At 37.1% G+C, this 22,929-nt stretch overlaps 1 protein-coding gene across 14 annotated transcripts in view; it reads right to left on the bottom strand.

The window, feature by feature from the left end:
- The window catches only part of TRPM3 (transient receptor potential cation channel subfamily M member 3), a 612,777-nt gene that overhangs the window by 267,603 nt on the left and 322,245 nt on the right, over positions 1 to 22,929 (bottom strand). For all 14 annotated transcript variants that reach the window (XM_086415481.1, XM_086415480.1, XM_086415483.1 and 11 more), the window contains exons 4-5: positions 16,343 to 16,556; positions 12,843 to 12,967 (exon numbers count right to left, since the gene is read on the bottom strand). In XM_086415481.1, the coding sequence (XP_086271607.1) occupies positions 12,843 to 12,967; positions 16,343 to 16,556 (339 nt within the window). The remainder of the gene's footprint in view (positions 1 to 12,842; positions 12,968 to 16,342; positions 16,557 to 22,929) is intronic.

Below are 22,929 nucleotides of genomic sequence, written 5' to 3' on the forward strand. Positions count from 1 at the left end.
ATGCATTGTACTTTTGGACAAAAGAAAGCACTTTAGGTTACTGTTGTCTCTTTCCTAACAGCAGTTCCCCAAGGCTCCATGCCAAGAAAGAGGGAACCCCAAAGCAGTTCTGTGAGGGGCATGTAGATTTTCTAGAGGTTAATGATGGTGAACCCTAGACACATTCTAGCTGAGATACAGGGCATGTTTTCTAATTCTTGGGAACCTAATTAAAGACCATAAGTGAAACTGACATTTTCAAATGAATAAAGGAGTGAAAATGCTTCCGGGCCAACCTGACGTAATTACCATGATCTGAGATTAAAAGAACATAATTAAATCATCTGACTATATTCTATATATGTTTCCCCTACCACAATATTCCAAGGACATTGGTACTTCAGTCTTCAGAGTTTTTACTTTCTTTTCTTGTGAAACATGGTGCATCAGCTGTTTGGAAATACTAAACATTTCAATTAGTTATGATAGGAGGGTCAAGTTTACACTCATGAATTTTAATTTCTTCACTTTATTGCTCCCATTTCTTTGAATCTTATGTGAAGATAACTTAAAGGTGGTTATATTTTGGCAAATATTTTTTTCTGCTGAATAATAGAGGATATAAATCAAAAACATAAGTTAAATGTCCTAAATTATTTTCTAGTCATCACTGGAAGAAGGTATGTTGACTCCTAGAACAATCATGAACATTTGGGGCATGGAAATCTCTTTGAATCCCAGTTCTGTCAACAGTGTGTGAATATGAATCTCACATTTTTAATCTGTAAAAGGGAGATGATAAAACTGCTTACTTCATGGGGATTAGATGAGATTATAGTGTAACTGGCAAGTACAGTTGCTGTAAGTAACTGGCACTATGCCTGATAGATTTTTCAGGCAGTCTACAAATGTGAATTCCCTGTCAAGTTGGGCTTTATTTTACCAACTATAAACTGATTTTCCAATTGCAAACTAGTGACCAAAATGAAATGATGGGAGACAAATCATTGATTTCTGTTTAACACAGGTATTTAAGCTAATCAATATAAGTAAAGAAAACAAATTAGTAATCAGTTGCTTAAAATATGCAAGTGTTTTTTTTCTTTTTATGTCCTCGTAGGTCATTTAAGATGGTGATATTCTGGAAATGTTTGCTGATTAAATGCAGAGTTGGAAATAACTTCCTAAATACTTCAGAGGAATCCACTTGGGTCCAACTTTTCTACAAAATCTACTTAATATTCCTCATAACAAACATACCAGCAGTCTATTTTTGTTCAACTTACAATTTGCATATCTACAAAAGATATGCTGATCTTCCTGTTATGTTTTTCAAATAGAAAAAAATAATGCCTTCGTAGCACATGAATACAAATGAATTTTTCCTCTGACAAAATTCTGGAGGTAACGCATCCATTTTTATTGTTAAGAGCTCATAAACAGAGGATGTTTTTGGAAACGTGTGTGTATGGGCATGCGCACGTGTGCATAGCAAGAACAACTGTGGCCTGTAGGTATACGGATTACTCCAGCACGTTTCTCAGCCAGTGTTTCCTGGAGAATCAAACTCTAATGTTCTGCAGTATTGATTGTATATAACAGATCATTTCCTCTCCTAAGAATACAGGATGGTACATGTTATATACCACCCTTGAGAGAACTGAGAAGAGAATCACTCAAATAATATTCTATATTTTGCAGTTCAAATGAGGAATCTGTGTTTAGAAGGGCAAATGGTGTCTGAAAGGTCTACATATCAAGTGATCTTCATGATTGGTAATTACATTGGTATCTATACATAGAAGGGAAATCTGCACAGAAATGGATTTTCGATACTTAGTATGTCATTCATTAATCTACGTTACACCACTTTGTCTGGCTGCTTGGTGATGTCTGGTTCCAAGGCTTCTGTGGATCACAATAAACTGTGGAAAATTCTGAAAGAGATGGGAATACCAGACCACCTGACCTGCCTCTTGAGAAATCTGTATGCAGGTCAGGAAGCAACAGTTAGAACTGGACATGGAACAACAGACTGGTTCCAAATAGGAAAAGGAGTATGTCAAAGCTGTATATTGTCACCCTGCTTATTTAACTTATATGCAGAGTACATCATGAGAAACACTGGACTGCAAGAAACACAAGTTGGAATCAAGATTGCTGGGAGAAATATCAATAACCTCAGATATGCAGATGACACCACCCTTATGGCAGAAAGTGAAGAGGAACTCAAAAGCCTCTTGATGAAAGTGAAAGTGGAGAGTGAAAAAGTTGGCTTAAAGCTTAACATTCAGAAAATGAAGATCATGGCATCCGGTCCCATCACTTCATGGGAAATAGATGGGGAAACAGTGGAAACAGTGTCAGACTTTATTTTTCTGGGCTCCAAAATCACTGCAGATTGTGACTGCAGCCATGAAATTAAAAGACGCTTACTCCTTGGAAGGAAAGTTATGACCAACCTAGATAGCATATTCAAAAGCAGAGACATTACTTTGCCAAGAAAGGTTTGTCTAGTCAAGGCTATGGTTTTTCCTGTGGTCATGTATGGATGTGAGAGTTGGACTGTGAAGAAAGCTGAGCACCGAAGAATTGATGCTTTTGAACTGTGGTGTTGGAGAAGACTCTTGAGAGTCCCTTGGACTGCAAGGAGATCCAACCAGTCCATTCTGAAGGAGATCAGCCCTGGGATTTCTTTGGAGGGAATGATGCTAAAGCTGAAACTCCAGTACTTTGGCCACCTCATGCAAGAGTTGACTCATTGGAAAAGACTCTGATGCTGGGAGGAATTGGGGGCAGGAGGAGAAGGGGACGACAGAGGATGAGATAGCTGGATGGCATCACTGACTCAATGGACATGAGTCTGAGTGAACTCTGGGAGTTGGTGATGGACAGGGAGGCCTGGCGTGCTGTGACTCATGGGGTCGCAAAGAGTCGGACATGACTGAGCGACTGAACTGAACTGAACTGAACTGAAGGCGTCTGTGTACCTTGACTTTTCAACAAAGAGGGAATGTAACAGAAATTGCTCAAGGAGTTAATGAGGTGGAGGGTCTTTATATAGGACATCTGTAGGGCCATTATCATTGTCAGGAGAGAACTGATCTAGAGACACTGTGGCAGAATTGAACATTGTTCAGGAGCATCTGTTCTACTTGGATAGGCTTAAATCAATCATGTTGGAGTTGATATAGGGCACTGGCTGGAATTTTCCTAGTTATTTTTACGCATGTTCTGGTCTCACCTGGGAGTACCTAGTAGGAAGTCAGGAGATGGAACTTTAAGTTGTAGTTCCTCTAATTACTAATTTGTGACCCTGGGCAAGTCTTTCAACTTATTTGTCTGGGGCGTGTGTAATTTCCTCCATTCTGTCTCACCGCATCAAAAATTTGCAACGGTGGACCAGTGTTACAGCTTGGTTACTGCTCAGTTTTATTTGCCAGGCAAAGGAAAATACATCCTTGAGGTGTGAGGGCAGGTCAACCACAAAAATAGAGGGCTCAATTTTGGCTCCTCTTTTTATGTGTTTTTTTCTCCTCCCCCTGAGCCTGCCCTATGTAAATTAGGCTAGCCAGGAGGGCTGTTTGTTTCACCTGAGGTTCTCACTCCCATCCTCGGACCTTCCTCTGTTCCATTTTCATGCTTCTCCCTCCTTTGTCTTTTATCCACCGGGATTTTGGACTCCTTTTTCCTATTCTAACTACCTAACATATTCATTCATTCATTCACACACTCAGAATTTCTCTAGGAAATGTACGTGGTAAGTAGTGGACTGGCTTAAAGAGACATATAATCTTGCATCTAAGTAATATCTGAAATAAATGTTCAAAATATATTTATCAAAATAAACTTTTTGGATGGTAGTTTCTCATCTGTAAGGTAGAGGACTTGACTATAAATTCTAAAGGCTTTCTATCTCTAAAGTTGAGTCTGAACAGTCTGTACTAAAAAATCCACTTGCCTTTCCCAAGTTAGTACACAATGATGACTTGCTATGTGTTTTGGCTACAAAAAAAGTAGTTTGCTCATATCTTGGGGGTCTCTTCCATTTTGTGGTGCTTTCCACAATGCAAGAGTTGTTTAGGTATCTGTGACTTCTTTCCTGAATAGAACTGAATTGAGCTAAATCAGGTTTTTGAGTCATCAATCACAAGCCTTCTGCAATCCCAGACCTTATTACCTGGTGAGGTGTGTATAACCTGCCCAGGCAATAACAGGGTAGGGGATGTATAGCGCACTGAATCACTCTTTCCCTCCTAATAGCACCATGATTATAATTTTTACAGGAAGAAAATTAGCACTCTTTTTATCACTTATTGCATGCCAGGCACTGTGATAGACACTTTTAAGTGGATTAATCCACTTCATGCTTATTTTAAAGACAAAACTATAGGGCCTCAGAGATGTAAAGTGTCTTGGCCAAATCTGCCCCGCTAAGCACAGTGTTCCCTCTAAATCACATGTGGACCTTAATTTCCTTTACAGGACAGGAGACATTTAGAGGAAAGACAGAGGACCCAGGCTGATTTTAAATTTCTAAACGATATTATGGTTGGTTTTGCTGTTGGACATTTTTGTCAGTGACTCAGCCAGGCATTAAAATCCTTCTGACAGCTGATCATATTATTTCCAGACGAGGCCTCTAGAACTAGAGAGTAGACAGAGGTCAGGAAAGGCAGCAGCAGCAAAATGGGGTTTGTGCTTTGGAGAGAGAGAAACAAAAGCAGTGGCAGGGTTCTCTTAGGATCAGGCATGTGTTTCTGGGAGAGAAAAGAGCATACCACAGAGCAGTGGGAAACGACCTCTGTGTCTGAGATAAAGAAATAAGGGGACTGAGAGAATGACATTAAAGAAAAAAAGAAAGGCACAGTGCATCCTTAAAATTACAGTGAAGCCTGAGCTAACAGGGCACTGGCTTGTTGTTTCCTATTCAGGCAGCTCAGCTGTAAGTCTAGGTATAAAGCAGGGTCACACTGAAACCCAGACACTGTTTCTCAGCTCTGCAATCCAAGCAAGAAACTAGCAAACCCAGAAATCCATCTGTAAAGAATGCCCAGATACTTTAGCTGCTTGACTCCCACTAAAATCCACAGGAAAACAAATGCATCATTTTACAGCACTTTGAAAATGTGTTCAACTAATGGGCTTCAGAGAGTTGCACCATCCACATTTCAGGCTTTCTGCTCAAATAGGTTCGCCTCCTTTTGCCTGTCCTGAGGGGGACTGTGTATCACTCAGACACAGGGCTTACTGGTTGTGGGAAAAGACCTTAAGTTTTGAAAGGGGTTCCTTGCTTTAGAAATCACCATGTATCAGTGGGGTGATTTTAAAATATATTTAGAAATTCTTTGAAAATCTTCCCTTAATATGGCTGGATGCAGTGACTCACTTTTAAGTATTAATAGAATCAAAAGGGATGGTGTGTAGCTTCCAAAACTAGGTCATAAGGGGCTTCCTCTTTGCTCTCTCTTGAACCACTTACTCTGGGGTGAGCCAGGTGCCATCAATAAAGCACCCTTCTGGATAGGTAGGTCGACATGGTGAGAACTCTCCCCAAAAGCCATGTGACTGAGTCATCTTGGAAGAAGGCACTCCAGCCCCATTCAAGCCTTCAGGTGATGTAGCCCCAACTTACAACTTGACTGTGACCTTAAGAGAGACCCCAACTCAGAACTACCCAGGTAAGCTATTCACAAATTTCTGATCTTCAGAAACTGTGAGACAATGAATATGTCTTAAGCCATTAAGTTTTGAGGTACTTGTTACACAGTGATAGATAGCTAACATAATAGTGTATTGTTATTATCTTCTTTGAGATTTCAAAACATATTCTTTTCCCTCTATGCTGGATTCACTGATGCATCACAATTTCATGACTTCTAGCGACCCTGGGTCCTCGGAGTTGCCTAGCATTCCATCTCTGGGCTCCAATTAGTCCTGGTTCCTGTTCTCCACTGGGGCAATGACGACCATCCTCCACTCTCCTCATATGTCTGACCCCAAACACTGTGATATCCTCATTCAGCAGATCAACTGACTCCTGTGCTTACACACTTCCCAGCTGGTTGACTTTAAGCAGGTTATTTACTATCAGTGTGTCAGTGCCTTTATTTGTAAATGGAGATTATTATGATTATAGGCCACCTCATTGGGGCATTTTTGGGGTTCAGTGAGATATAAAACTCATGAAACAATCCACATATGAACTCAAATAAATGACAGTTGCTCATATATGGAGAAGTAATATTGCATAATAAGTAAAGATATGATTGAGGGTATTGGCTGGCCTAGGTTTACATCCCAGCTACACAATTTATTAGTTATGTAACACTGGACAAGTTACTTAATTTCATCATGTTTAGTTTCTCTCATTAGTAAAATGGGGATACTAAAAATAACTTTTGAGTGCCATTATGAGAATTAAATGACTGTGTAAAATGCTTAGATGGATGCTGATACTTATTAAGCTTTACAATAGTGTTGATATTATTATTTCTGTGATAAATGATAAACCTCCAACTAAACGTCAACATCCTACCATCAATTCTTTGCCTACATAGTTTTTCTTCTTCTCCTTTGGTTACCAGGGTACACATGGTTAATCTCCCCTTTAGCTCTCATCACCACAGGGCCACTCTGGGATTTATTTCACCACAGGGCCACTTTGGGACTTATTTCATCAATTATCTCCTCACCATCCCTAACTCCATTTATACCATAAACATAAACAAACTCAAATCTTTCCCAGTTTTGAAGAAAAAAATCCCTCCAACTAAGGTTCTCTTTGGCTACTCATGTCCCTTCTCCTCATCTCAGCCAAACCTCTAAAAGGAGGTTTCTAATCACCATCTCTACTTTTTTCCCCTCCTCAACCTATTGAAATGTTGCTTGATCCTTCATTTGGCTTCTGAAACAGCTTTGATCAGTGATGCAAACGATGTCTGTCTTGATAAATTGAGTGAATGCTTCCAAGTCCTTATCTTCCTTAGTCCCTCAGTTATACTAGGCATTGCCCTTCACTCTATCCTTCTGAAGCACACTCTTCCCTTGATTTCCATAACACTCTCTGCTTTTGCTCCTCCCTCTTAGCCTTTCCTCTGGTCTCCATTTACAGGCTGCTTCTCTCTGCTCAACCATTAAATATTGGCTAACACCAGGATTTGGGATATCCTCAGGCCCTCCCTGCATCCTGTCCTGTATTGCAGTGACTTTAGTTGTCATCTCAGAGAAGGCACCCCATTCCAGTACTCTTGCCTGGAAAATCCCAGGGACAGGGGAGCCTGGTGGGCTGCCGTCTATGGGGTCACACAGAGTCGGACACGACCGAAGTGACTTAGCAGCAGCAGCAGCAGTTGTCATCTATATGCAGACACCTTCTGAAACTAAGTGGGTAACAAAATCTTTCTCACAGTCCTGCTGGACAATTTCACATAGATATTTCAAAGAAACTTTGAAACCAACATGTCCAAATCCAAATTCAACACTGCTTACTGAAACTGCATTGTCGTGCAATTGAATGGAGTCCCGAGCCTGAGTGTGGTCCAGGGTTAGCTAGCATTGGCTCCTTTATGACTGTACAGCATTGGTTGGGTCTCCTTGTCTCAATTTCTCCTCTCACATCCTCTGAATATATTTTATCTAACCTATCACAGAAGTCCAACAAATATCATGTAAGGACATTCTTGGGAGGTTTTCTGAGCTTACAATATGACGTTCACATTTGGCTTGCATTTGAAGTGAAAAATATACTGAGTTGAAAACTGTACTAGAATTATCCATCAATTGCATTATTAAACTCAATATTTCTTGGCTTAAACTATAAAAATGACATCAAAAGAACACTTTCCAATTAAAGGTAACAACTTTTAAAGGTTATAAAATCCTGAAAATAAATGTATAGTTTAGGGAAAATAGAAGATATCATTGAATTCAAGATAATTTAACAACCACATGAGATCATGTTTTGAAAAGCTACCCAAACACAATTTTCATCCTCAGGTTAAGATGAAAAGTGCTTTTTCTTGTAATCATGTCTAGATTTTTCATTTGGCATGTTTTATTAATTTAAATTTGGGAAAAGACAAATCATAAAGGCTTCCAAAACTGTTAAATTACCTGAAACAATTCTGGTCAGACTGTTTTCTAAAGCAAGAAGCTCAGTCTGAAATGAGTCACATGAAAATCACGATTCATTGAGTTCTTATAACGGCACTCAGAAGTTGTTGTTTTTAGTCTCACTATCATCCTTCCCATTTTACTGATGGTGAAACTAAACACGGTGTGATTAAGAAACTTGCCCAAAGTTACATAAGTACTAAGTTGTGTAGCTGGGATGTAAATCTAGGCCATTCAGTTCCCCAGATCATATTCTGACCAATTCACACTGGCAACACTTTCATAATCATAATTGCAGATTGAGAGTATTTTAGGGACAAAGAAAAGGGCTCTGGTCACTCTCATTGAGACTACTTTTTTTTTTTCATTCTACTTTTGAGTTCAATCGACAGGCATAAATTACCAGCCAGTATCTCAACTAACAATAAAAACATAATATCATTAAATATTTTCTTATAGACCACCTGGCATACTACTAATTAACAGTATAGGCTTTGGAGACAGTGAATCTTGGCTCTAATCATTATTTAGTTTTCTTATGAAATAGAACATAGGTCAGAAGGTTAATATATATAATCACAGAGAGCTTGCTCAAATAAGAGCTCTCTCTCTCACACACACACAAATTAAAGTTACTATTATGATTATGCTCATGGAAGCTGTATAAAACAGAGAGAGCAAGTGATTTTTATAGTCAATTTAGAGGCAAAGAAATCAAGTTTCAGAGTTTCAGTGACATGTCAATGCCTCATCTTCATGCAGAATATCATGTTAATGGTTAATGACAAACAAGAAAACAATTTAATTCCTATATTTGATGAGTTTTTAATTAAGTTGAGGAGTAAGATAGTTGTGGGAGAATTGTAATCAGAGATATGACATTGTGGGTGAAGTCAGGAAAACTGTCTTGGTGGAAGGGAGGTTTGAGCTTCGTTTGAGGGCAGTATAGGATTCTGGGCCATGGAAGAAAGGAGCAGTACCAATAATATGGAAACTCACAGAGGTAGAATTAAACTTAAGAGCTGAATAATATTCATTTTAAGGTCTAACAGCAGGGCAAAAAATTGTTATCGTATCAGTATTCACAGCATTATTCTTCATTAAAGTCTGTTGTTTTATTAATTGAAAAGATTTGGTTAAACAGAGTTGAAGGTATTCACATTTTAAAGAATTAAGGCGAGTTCTATCACTCAGACAAGAGGATCATGCATCTGATTCAAAGGGGTTAGAGAAGAGCCTGTTGGCCTCCACATTCCCTACCCAACATGTAGAGCTTTCACCATTCACCTCCCAATTTGAGCTACAATGTAAGAAAATAGTTTTTCATGCAGATGCTTGGGTAAAAAAATCCCTCACTATAGTTACTATAGTATGCTCAAGCTCTGTAATGAGTAGAGATGGAGTTGTGGTAAAGTTGTGAACCAGATAAGATTTATTATTATATATTTTCCCCATAATGTTTTGTTTTCCCAGAAGCCTGAATTTCATCATGGCCAATCATCTTCCTCAATATTTATTATCTACTATGCGTGTGGCTCTAATTTGAAGTCAGAATCCAAAGATACATGTCCTGTATCTTTCAAGTCTAGTTCAGAGATAAGACTTGAAGTAAGTGCTTTAGAATACCTACAAGCACTCCCTAGGGCAAATTAAACTTTCTTCTTTAGTTTTAGGACTAGCAGTTGCATTTCTGGTGCCATTCCAAAGGTATATTCAAATTCTAAGATGAATAGCAATGCAACTGTGATGTCTACTACTTCTATCAGTAACATAACTCTGGTAACAATTGAATTTTCAGCCTCTAAATGGCTCATCTGAGAGCCAGTCCCATAGAGATAAAATGATTTATATTTTCTGTCAGTTTAGATATAAATCTACTGTAATAAAATATTTGGCATTAGATATAGAGCGTTTCTTTTATCCTTATATTTTTATTTCAAGTAAATTTCCTAGATTTCCCTTGACATTTATTTTGTGCCACTTCAATCTTATTTTGGGATATAGATATACACTTGAGCAAAAATTTAACAATCCTATGTTTTCAAATGATTGCATTTTGATAGAATTCTGAAATGGCCAGGAATTTTAATAATATGTTGGTTGTTTTCCTCTGCTACCTGATGTCTGATATCAAAAGGTTTCCTTTTTAATGTTTATTACACATGAGTTTGTTTATATAAAATGGAAGAAAAAAGATAGAAGGTATTGAATCGAGCCAGTTATGAAAATTATTGTAACTACTTAAAAAAGTTTACCAGACAACACTTCTATTTCAATGAATTTTGGGCAGATTTTCACCAGTGACTACCAACATTTCATTCAAATACTTCTTTTATGATAGCCTGACACGTATTAGAATGTCTCTTAAGCTCTGTCATAAATCCTGTACACCAGAAACAGCACTTTTGCTCCAAATAATTTACAGACACTGTCACTGAAAAACAAACACTATTATATAAGAGCTTGAGGAAATCCTATGCATATTCTGGTTTCCCAGTTTGGGGGAAAATATGCCAGAATGGTTAAAATGCAATAGACCTTGGTCAAAGATTTACTAAAGGACAAAAATACAATTGTTATTCCTGTGCTTTCTACAACCTGCCAATTTTATTTCCTTTTCTCAATCTCTCTGCAAGTTCACTTGGATCTTGGTGAGCCATGACTTGCCTTTATTAGACCCCTGTAAGCGGGGACAATGAATGTGCACATTTTACTGAACTTATAGGTGGCTTTTTCTGCTCTCTGCACTGGGATCAAGACCAGTTTTTCACTGGGAAATCCAATAATGTGAGTAAGCCCTATTGGCATAGGCACAAGTTCCTATAGGCATAGCACTGCTAAGAAATACAGGGAGAAAGAAAAGGAGAGTGAAAAAGAGAAGAACGTGAGGAGGTAAAATCAAAGGAAAAAAGCTAGAATTGGAGGAAAATGAATTAGAGGTGATTTTTCTAACCCAGCAAGGCAAGTGAACACAATATAAGTACTGCCTTTTTGCAATCATATAGAATTATAAGACAAAATGACACAGAAAGGCAGTGCCAGCATTCTTTGAAAATGATTAAGCAACTGAGGTACTTACATAGCTACTCTATCTTGAATAAAGAAATAATTAGCTTTCATTTATTCATAGTTCATCTGCATGAGAAAGTTCCAAAATGGTTTTCCCACCACAAAGCTGAATAATAACAACTCAGGTTTACAAGAGAGATGTGAATCTATGAACATTTAGAAATGACTTCTGAATCATCACAACATTTTAAATAGTTAATTCATTTGTTAATAAAATGAACAGTTAGATGCTCTTGGTATTAGGGGACATTTTAGCATATTCTAATTCTTTAAGAACTGTTTTTGTTCTAGTTCACAATTGATATATACTTAAAAGTCAATGAGGAATCTAAGGCAAGAATTAACCAAAATATATTCCACAAAGACTAGTCTCAGATACTTTGAAAAAAAATTAGAATTATTTTCCAGTCAGTTCTGCCAACATAACAATCTGGGAATTGCTGCTTGAGAGATTTAATTTGTATGTGATATAAAACAGCAAGTACATTTTAGTTAAGAGAATACTACACTGACAAAATATCTTATTCCTTTTTCTATATATTCTGGATAGATTTGTGTTTCTACACGTAATTTGGTAGCATAGATATGGACATTTCTTATTACTTAAAGGTTCTGAAGGATTCAAAGAGTATTTATTCACTGCTTCCATTTCATGATCTTCGACTTTTAAAGTCAAAGTTTTTGCATTGTATTTTAAAAACTGCATATATTTCACTGAAATAGGATGGTTTCACTATATTATAACACAATAGAAGAAGTGGTTTAGGACCAGTTACTTCTCAACCTCTTGGATTAAAAAAAATTTTTTTTGGGGGGAGGGCTCAAACAGACTTCATGTTACTTAGAAAAAACTGCTCAGCACATTTATTATACTGTATTGCAGGTCTTTATTGGGAACGAAGGATTGTACTGATCTGATTTAGAGAAGCACTGATAAATAATTAATTGCTAAAATTATTGGGGACAAAGAAGTGAATAATGCCTGGCAATCTGTGTGCATAGTTTAACCCATACAAGTGGAATTTTGGAAAGTATTACATAAGGGGAAAGTCTGGTTGTTGGTAGCAGAGAAAAACTCTAAAAGGGAGGTAAGGAATGACTTGTCTGTAAGTTTTAAACAAATAAAAATGAGACCCTGGAAGGCACAGAAATAAGATGATGATTCAGAAAAAAATAGGATCAAATTCTCTGTTCAGTGTGTGGTTCTAGACATCAGAATAGGAAAGAGAGGGTGATACTCTTCTGAGTTTGGTCAAGGGCTTCTGAGTAGTCCTGGAGTGGGGAATAAAGATCCCCAGGAGTGTGCCCACTCCTCACCCAAGCATTTAGCAAAGGAAAGGGAAGCCACAAGTTTGAATGGAAAGAATCTCCCTCTGTAGCCTCCTGTCTTAGGTGAAGGACACTCAAATAACAAAGAAGCTGGAGACCTGGGTGAAGAAAAGTCCCCATTTTATGTATTAGTCAATGAGCTCGTTTTGTTAATTAATTTTAACATAACTGGGCCAAGAGTACTTGCAAAATTTGATTGATATTTTGATTGATTGATTTGATTGATACCTACTGATTCAAAACAAGAGGGAAGTTAAGTTTTACTTAGGACTTTCCTGATTAATTTTATTTTACTCTTTTGATATCGCCTCTATGAGAAGTAACATGGAGGAGAAGCTCCCAGAACTTACATCTCTTCCAATCAGGTCTTCCTGGTTTTCCACAATTCCCCAGGGGGCGATACCTATGGTACATATCTTTCCTCGAGACTTAGATGCATGGTCCTTCAAGGCATCGCCAACATGACGAATAACACCTAAGCAGAAAAAGAGAAGTGTCAATTTTTCCTTTCAAAGCATTGGTTTCCATTGATCTAAAAGGAAACTGTGGTAACTGTTTTTTCTAAGATTAAATGCATTGAATATAAAATTTTGACACATTTCTACAAAACTACACTCGTTCAGGAGAGAACATAAACTTGTAGCTCTAATGCTGGATATGTTCACTGGACTTACAGATGAACTCTAGCAATGAATTCCTTATTTTATCTCTAATGAAAAAAAAAGAATACAGTGTCTATGAAAAGGAAAATACTTTATACTTAGAGAATCTTTTTCTTATAAGCACAATGATGTATTAACATAACTAAGAACTAACAGCATGACTATATGCTATAAAAAGCATCATTTATAATATATTAAATCTGTACCAAAGTTTGTATATGAATTAGGGTCATCAAATAAAGTAACTGCTTGCTGCTGCTGCTGCTAAGTCACTTCTTGCTTAGCTTGGATTTTGTTAATCTTGATTTCACCTTCTTATATACAGAGACATAATGTGGAGACTCTGCTTGTAAAGAAAAGGTTGACATAGTCTGTGGAAAATTTATGTTAAAAATACATGAATACATCTTTGTAGACATCATTCTAATTATTTTCCTCTCTATCCAAATGGCCTTCCCATCACCACAACCTTCCTCACCATAGTTAAGAGTGAGAAAATTCACTTTACAAGATGGTAGGAAACGTACCTTTTACTTTTTAATAAACTATTTGGAGAAGATGTAATTTCTAATCTTTTAACTTCCCTCTCAATGACCATTTTTATAGAAGTTATAAAATATATTTTCTAAGAAAAGATGTTTCCACTTATTCTTTAAGGAAAACACCACCCATTCTTCAAGGAAAGCTCATACCTAGTGCCATCTCCTATATGAAAGCTAAGTTGGGTTTGATTTCTTCTCCATCTGAACAGGGTTGCAGTTGGGGTATTTTGAATAGTTCAGTATGTCACTGAACATATTCTTCTGTGGTTCATAATCACAGGTGAGAAAGAATGTCTCTGCTCAGAGTAAACTCACTGAGGAGAAGGTTGGAGATGAGTGTCTTACTCTCTGCAGGTGCTTCAGGTGCCAGCACAGAATGAGGGCCCAGGAACTGGTCACTGAACTGACTAAGCACACAAAGCACACCAGGCAGTTTAACCACAGGAGACAACAGACATGTGTGAACAGCTCAATTCTGCAATATTTATTACATCAAACAGAAAGAGCTGCCTTTAAAAAAGTCAAACAACAGGGTAGTGTAAATAGCCACTAATCCATGTTCAGTTGTGCTGGGAATGTTGAGAAGAGCATCAATTTCACTTACTCGCCCATCTACGGGTCTTCTAAAAGAGAGTATTGATAAAGAAAAACAAATACAAGAGCAAAGCTATCAACATTAGTGTTAAATTTTTTTCCTGTTTATGTGCAAAACTCCTTTGGGGTCCAGTCCTGGACAAGAAAGCTAACCTTATGGTACCCCTCCTTCCATCTGCCACAATTCTATTATCACCTCTTACTCAAGCTGAGTGTGCCACCATTAGAGCCTCACTTTGAGTCCTGGACTGAACACTATGCCTGGAGAGAGGTAGAGGTGAACTCTTTGGTTTACAATATTTATGCTGTAAATTCTCCTTTTGATATTAGATGCTTTTCACAAAAGAAGAAAAACAATATACAATGTCCCAAGTTCCTGCAAACAGAAGTTAAGTATTTCTTTCCTTTTCTTTTTTTTTTTTTTTTGAGGGGCAGGTGGGAAGCTGGGCTGTGCTGCCCTGCTTACTGGAATCTTAGTTCCCTGACCAGAGATCAAACCTGGGCCCCTGATAGTGAGAGCGCTGAGTCCTAACCACCAGACACTAGGGAATTCCCTAGTAAGAATTTCTTTTAGAAACTTTTGAGTTGCTCTCCATAGGAGCTGCAGGTTATGTCAGGAAAGCAAAAGACTGAATAATCATAGGCAAATGATGCCTGTTAAACTGTGAGTGGAAGTTGGAGCTTAAAACCTGAACAGCCAAGAAAGAAAACGGTTCTGTAGATGTTTGATCACCATAAAATAAACAGCTGGCTGGGCAGGTCATTCTAAGATCATGTCAGTTTACAGACTGAGTCAGGGTTTCACATGACAATGACAGGCACAGGCAATTGGCAGAGTTTACTGCAGAAATGCACCTATGTTGTGGTGGGCTGAATGTTCACAAATTCTAGATATGGAGAAGAATTCTGAGTGCAGGTCTCATTTAAACATCATCTAAACCAGCGGGCCCCAACCTTTTTGGCACCAGAGACAGATTTCACGGAAGACAATTTTTCCACAGACAGGGGTGGGGTTGGGGAGAGAGAGATGGTGCAGGCAGCAATGCAAGTGATGGGGAGTGATGGGGAGCCACAGAGGAAGCTTGCCTGCTGCTCACCTCTTGTTGTGCGGCCTGATTCCTAACAGGCGGTCCACGGCCCAGGGACTGGGGACCCTGATCTAAACTACAAACAAATGACTAAACAACACTGAGATAACATTTTTATTTAAAACTAGTTGGTCCATGGTTATGTTCAGAATGTCCCATTAACTTCAAATGTGTCCACATGGGCAGACTTTGAATCTTAGAACAAGTCTGAATTAACTTACTGCAGCAATACCTGTCTCTTCCAATTGGCACTTCTGATTCACTCTGGGGAAACATATCAAAACAATTTACAGGCATCCATTCCATTATCAAATGCACATTCATAATGTTCTGCAGATAAGCACTTAACTCTAAGTGGCTTTTCAAGAACTGATTTGACAGCCTCCCTGGATCACAATATAGAAATTCATTTGAAGGTAGAAAAAACTACTCGGACTTCAGAGTGGGATATGTTCTATTGGTGCAGAGTTGATTCAATGAAATATTTTAAATGATAAACACATACTACTCCAGAGTTTGCTGTCATCCTAGATGGAAAGGGCATTTTTCAAAAATTAAAGCTACTTGCATCAAACTTAAACTCACTTAAAGAACAGATATGGAATCTCCAATTTAGAGCAAAAGTTATTCCTTAAAAAAATATTGGATGCTTGTTTGGCAATTTGAGGCATTGAAAACAACCTGTCAAATTCCATCAGTCATGTTTATAAATTCTATATTGTCAAGTATTCCAGTCTGTGTCTTAAGTGTAAGTAATTCTTGGTGGAGAAATGGCAGTACAGTTATCATTTAGGTAGAGGAAGGAGTGAGAAGCACTGAAAGGAGCAATAACCAGCAACTGTGGACATAAAGGGGTGGGGGATGAGGTGAGGATATGCAAACATATTTAACCTTAGAAGAAAGTGATCTTAGTCACACATTCTTGTGATCTTATGCTGTCCTTCTCTGTCCTACTTCCAATTACCTGTGTTAACTCCTCCAGTGAATATCCATGCTCCAGTTGTCATGGCTGCTTTGATGAGACCTTTTCCAAAGACTTGCTTGAGTTTTGGCTGGAGTTCAAAGTTCTGCAGGCCCCCATGCACTGAAATGAGAAGCTTGGGAAGCTCCAACTGCCATTCCTTGGTCATCAGGTGTAGGAGGAGATCAGGTTTTGTATCGAAAGATACTCGTACATACTAGAAAAAGAATGACCGTTGATTAGGGAGGCAGGGCAGGGTGGCTGTAGCTGCTTGTCTTTACTGATTGCAATGATATGTGCAGTTACTTGAAGAAAATGTCTTGTAAGAAATAAGATTTTTTTTTTTTTAAAAGGACAAATCAATTGCTTTACTGAAGACCTTCATTAGATAAAGAGATTCACCATTTTTAACAGGTTTTTTTGAAATTCTGAATGACTACAGATTTTAAAATTATTTAACTTTCTAAAATGCAGTATAAACACAGCTTTCCCCAGGATGACTTCTTTGCTCAAAGGAAATCATATTTATATTTAATCTTAACATTTGTGCAACAGTTCAAATGTTGCTACCATTTTCAATATAAGCAATCCCTTTATAACAACTGGACCTATATATGACTGTTTCTGTGACCCTATTATTTTGGTAGGTTTAGAAAAATTCTACAGCTCTACATAATGTAACAAGAATGTTTAAATATGGTAACAGCTGATTACATTTACTTAAACCTAAATTAACTGCATACCAAATGTTTGCTTTATCTTTCAAAGAAAAGTGACAAAAGTCATGCCAATTATTTTTATAGAATAGTTGAAAATACTAGAGTGCGTAGCAGATATCAAGGTATTTACATATGCAACTAGAAATAAAGTTATTGTAAGCATATATAAATAAAATTCTATAAATACATACAATGACAAATATACATATATATATATATATATATATATATATATATAAAACTAAACATTTAGATGGGCTTTCCATATGGCTTAGGTGGTAAAGAATCTGCCTTCAATACCGGAGACCCAGGTTCTATCCCTGGGTCCAGAACATCTTTCGAGAAGGGAAAGGCTACCCATCCTAGTATCATTGCCTGGAGAATGACATGGACAGAGGAGGCTGGAGGGTCTCAAAGGAGTCCATGGGGTCTCAAAGAGTCAGACATGACTGTTCAACTGTCATGTTATATCTTTTTTAAAAATTATATAAATATTCTCATTGAAATCTTTGTTTAATTATATAAAGATTTCATTTCTATCTGGAAACAACTAGAATACCTGGCAAATGCATTGAAAAGCCTTTCGCAATGCATTGCTGAGCTGGCATGAAAAGAGAGAATATTCAGATACCTAAAGAAAGTGGAAGCTGGAATCTCAGGAAGTAAGGAATACCAAGGGAAGCTTTGGCCTTGAGGCTTTCTCCTAAACCCTGGAAGACCCTGAACAGCTGTTTTAATAGCTTAATGCAGTATTGGGGTCATAAGGAGAGACCCCACAGCTTTATGTGTGGGGTCTCTCTTTAAATTCTCCTCTGGTTATTTATAAACAAAAGTGGGCCCTCATACAGATTTTGGTCTACATCTGCATTCTCAGTGTGGTCTGAGAAACATCAGAGTATTTAATGTAAGTGGAGTAATGGCTCCAGATAACTGGCAGAAGCACATGCAAATTATTTGTGGAGGAATGTATCATCAATCCAGGTCTCAAGTAATTCTCTTGGGAAAATAAGCATTTCATTGTAAAAAATATTACAAATTACATAAGGAGATAAAGCAACATGAATGAGAACCAAAAGACACAATAGGTAGCAGAATAAGATCCTCAAAGATAGTAAAATGCTCTGACAGAGAAAATAAAATGGCTACATTTAATATGTTAAGAACATAAATGAGAAAGCTGAATATATGAATAAAGAAAAAGATGATAAAAAATAATCACATACATTTGAAAAAGAGTAAAAAACAGAACTTCTAGAAACTAAAATGTAAAAATTTAAATGAGAAATACAATAGAAAAATGCAACTATAAGATCAGACAGTCTAACTATCAGTTCAGTTCAGTCACTCAGTCATGTCCAACTCTTTGCGACCCCATGAACTGCAGCACGCCAGGCCTCCCTGTCCATCACCAACTCCAGGAATCCACCCAAACCCATGTCCATTGAGTTGGTGATGCCATCCAACCATCTCATCCTCTGTCGTCCCCTTCTCCTGCCCTCAATCTTTCCCAGCTGAAATCAGGGTCTTTTCAAATGAGTAAGCTCTTCACGTCAGGTGGCCAAAGTATTGGAGCTTCAGCTTCAACATCAGTCCTTCCAATGAACACCCAGGACTGATCCTATAGATACAGAGAAATAAACCAGACGCAGCCTAGAAAAACCGGAGAATTGGAAACACAGAAGAAAATGTGATAATTTTATAGGAGGTAATCAGAATTCTAGATAGAAATAAAAGAGATAACAGGGAAGAAACAATACTTGAAGAGATATCAGCAGGGAATTTCTCAGAATTACTAAAAGATTCCAATTCTCAGATTCAAGAAGTTCAGTGAATCTGAAGCAGGATAACTAAAAAGAACCCCCATCCATACATCAGTCACAGAGAACACCAAAGGGTTGGAGTGGGAGAAGCATTCAAAAGGAGCTAGAAAAGAAATACTGATTACCTACAAGGAAACAGTCACTAGACTGAAGGCTTATTTCCAACAGCAACAATGGATGCAAGAACAGCGTCTTCATTGTGCAAAGAGAAATTATTTGTCAGTGTAGAATTCAACAAAAAGTATCTTTCCAAAATAAGATCATTTTACAGACATTTTCAGACTACTAAAACCAATGGCAACCCACTCCAGTGTTCTTGCCTGGAGAATCCCAGGGACGGGGAAGCCTCGTGGGCTGCCGTCTATGGGGTCGCACAGAGTTGGACACGACTGAAGCGACTTAGCAGCAGCAGCAGCAGCAGACTTCACTGAAGGAATTTTTAAAATACATGGAGCAGGCAGAAGTTACATGATCCCAGATGGATGATCTGGGATACAAGAAAGGGTAGTAAATAAAGATATTAGCATAAACAGAGTAAATCTTAAAAGACGTTGGTTGTAAAATATAAAATGATAATAGTGTCTAATTTATGGTGGAAAGGGATAGAATAAAGTGCTGGATAATATAGAATATAAATTAGGAAGCAATAATGAGAATTAAAGTATTCTAAAGTCTACATATTGTGAGAGAAAAGTATTAAGTTTGGAATTCGTTAAATATTAATGTTGAAGCTGCATAACAAAAAGAATAGACTTGCATGTAATTATACAAGCATGCTTATAGATGTATAACTATATACAGGTATCCAGGGCATGACAATGTATTGTTATATTTTTTGGATCTGGGAGATCCCATTACTATAAAAATCTCAAAAATTATATGTTATTCTTTTGTTAAAGTATATTTTAAGTATATTTAGCTGAAATGTGAGGCAAAAACATACAAAATAGGAAAGTAGCTTGATAAATTAAGCTGCATCAAGAAATACCAAAGAGCTAGAGTTTACAATTTATTGTACATATACTAGAAATACAAAGAAGTATTAGAATTTAACTAGCTGATTTTATATTGATTTGATCTACATAGCAAAAATTAAATCCATAATGGAAAGAGTAAAGGTTGGCAATTTTAGCTAAGTACATTATATTAATAGAATTTTATCACTTATATCAACAGAATTTAACTAGAGTTTATAATGTGTGAAATAGGAACCTTGGGGCTGGAGAGAAGGTATCGCAGTGGTAGAAGCAAATATAAATGTTTCTTAAATAAAAGTTTTAAAAATTATCATTGTTATATTTGTTATCTCATTGAGTGACTGTTTATAAGAAGGCTACCTATATAATGGATGCTATGTTTTCTGTGCCTATACACTGAATTTATGCTACTTAAGTAGTCATAATTTGGGAGCTTTACTAGATTAAATTTATATAATTTTGACTAATTCTAGAAAGGGATACTTAGTCAAATAAAGTAGAACTGAGATTCAGAAGGCTTCAAAACTATATAAACAGTTCTGTATGGGAGATGCTAAAAAACTGCATTTCCAGTTATTCAATATCTTGATATCTCAACATCACTCTCTTATTCCTTCAAAAAAATAAGGATCCATATTCTTCTAAGGTGAGATATAAATTACACTTCTAAATATAGAAAAACATTTAAGTATAAAGATTCTTCTAAAATTATATGCCCCTTCCAAGCCTAAATAGTTGTTTCAGGCTTGTGATTAGGATTATAGCTTTTTGAACTTCAAGATACCTCACTGAGTGTCCCCACCTGCATGTTTCATTTAGCCATGTCAATAATGTGATATTCTGAGCCATAGGGAGTATCTGGGAACAGACACACCTACATACTAACTCAGTGTGAAGAGAGACTACAGTCACACTAAATTACTACAGAGACTGTGTAATAATTTTCATAGGCTTAACCTAGCTAAATATGCATTCTGAAGTTCAATTATTTACAGTGATTAGTAAGAGTAACTCAAATATGTTTTTAGGAATAAGTCTCACTTGGTAAATAATTCACTTTGGAGCTTCTAATGTTATATATACAACTTACCAATAAGGAACCAAATTTACTGATCACATGAACAGTTCACTGGAAAACTACCAATTTAGTGAATATTTTAAGATTCCTTTTGAACTAGATTAATCTTTTTCCTAGTTAGGAAACCAAGAAAAGCTTGTTTATGACCACAAAACACTTGTTACCCAGTTAATAAGTTCTCCAGTGGAGATGAATGAATGACCTTAGATCACCTTCTCCCTAGCTCTCTATCTTACTGAGGAAGAAAGGAAGGCCTGTGTAAGGTCCTTTTGTTCATAAGCTCTCTTTCCATATTTCGCCTGGCTCTCAATTTCTTAACTACTGAGAAAAACACCCTAAATCTACAACCAAATCCCTTGTGTTCCAGGCACATATATGCTGTGTGTGAATTTACACTCCAGGTCTCTCTGACGCCAGGTCCTTACTCTTGACCTCAAAAACATAAATGCCTTTTCTCTCCTTACTTCTCCTTTTCCTTTACCTATAACCAAGCAGTCTGCGAGTTCTAATGACCCATTTTCCAAATCGTGTTCTCAACCAGGCCTTTCCCTCTATTGCTTTAGTTGCTATTTTAAGAATAAATGCTCTTACTAGGATGTCAGTATGTGTCATGACAACAGTCCTAATGGCTTTTCTAACCCTGTGTTCTCAATGAGACACCAACAGGTGACTCCTATCCCCAATACCTTTTTAATAATACTATTTTTCAATTCAAAGGTTTACATCACATGTAAACTCCCATTCTGCCTGTTGTGATCTCCACAATTTGGCCTTACTCTACTTATTTAGAGGCATTTCCCCCACTCTTTTCTGTATTTGGTTAATTCTATTCCTCAAGTCCTGGAAAACCCAGTTTCTCCCCTTTCATCTACATAAATCATTCTTGTCTTTCAAAGGCTCTTATTGACTTTTCCTTAGAATGCAAGCTCATGTTGACACAGTATAACTCTTAGTCAAACTCAGTATAATATACATAGATATTTTCCCCATTGTTTCTTACATGTGTCGGTTTTATCTCCCCATTTGCAAGCTATCTGAGGGGAGGGGGCTCATGAGTTACCTGACCTATGAGTTTAGATAATCCTTTCCCTCCTGGCTATGGATGTAGCTACAATCTCAGAAATAAAAAGGAGTTTGGAAATATCATAGCAATCATGGGAACTAGAAGTCAACTGTTTCAGTTCTTCTGCCTTATGGATGAGGACACTGAGACCCAGGGAAATCAAGTGACTTGGACATCAGAATTATTAATAGTTATCTACTAGTTAACCACTCGCCCAATCCATTATTAAAGCAACTGTTACAGTGGAAACTCTAGGTTGAGCTGGGCTCCTCAAACTTTAACATTGAAAACTCATCTGGGAGAATCTCAAAAATTCAGGTTCTTATTCAGTAGGTCTGAGGTGGGACTTGAGGTTTTGCATTTTTAACTAGCTCCCAAAAGGGACCACATGAGTAGAAAGGATTACAACTTTTCCCAGACCAAAGATTCTAAGGGGTGTGTCTTGTGTTTATCAGTGGGCCAAAGGCAAGAAAGAACACTTTAATATTTTACATAAAAATCAAGAGAAGAATGGAGGAAAAACTGGAAAATTACTCAGGCCATGAGAAATAGGAAAGTGCAGTCATTAATAAGCTACTCAATTCCAACTACCTGATTCTTTTTTACCAGGACTAATTCTTATACAATGGAATCCACGATTAACTACATTATTTATGTTATCTATCAGCCCACCCCTGATTATCTAGAAGCTGATAAATAACACAAATACTAGCTGTCCCTGTCCCTTTATTGTTGGCCATTATTTTAGATTTATTTTGTTCTTCTCTTGGAGAATAAAAGATCTTTTAAAATGGAAGTATTTAAATGGATCAATCCATTACCTTTTGTCATGTTTTTGTTTAGCAGCTCAAGGAAACAGTTTAGGGATACAAGGGTAATTAAAATTAAGGGATAAAAGGATATTTTATGATTACATGGAGACTTCAATTTTTA

The sequence above is a fragment of the Bos grunniens genome, chromosome 8, assembly GCF_055505025.1.
Source record: "Bos grunniens cultivar Pamir isolate PY7600 chromosome 8, Bosgru_T2T1.0, whole genome shotgun sequence".
NCBI classification, from domain to species: Eukaryota; Metazoa; Chordata; class Mammalia; order Artiodactyla; family Bovidae; genus Bos; species Bos grunniens.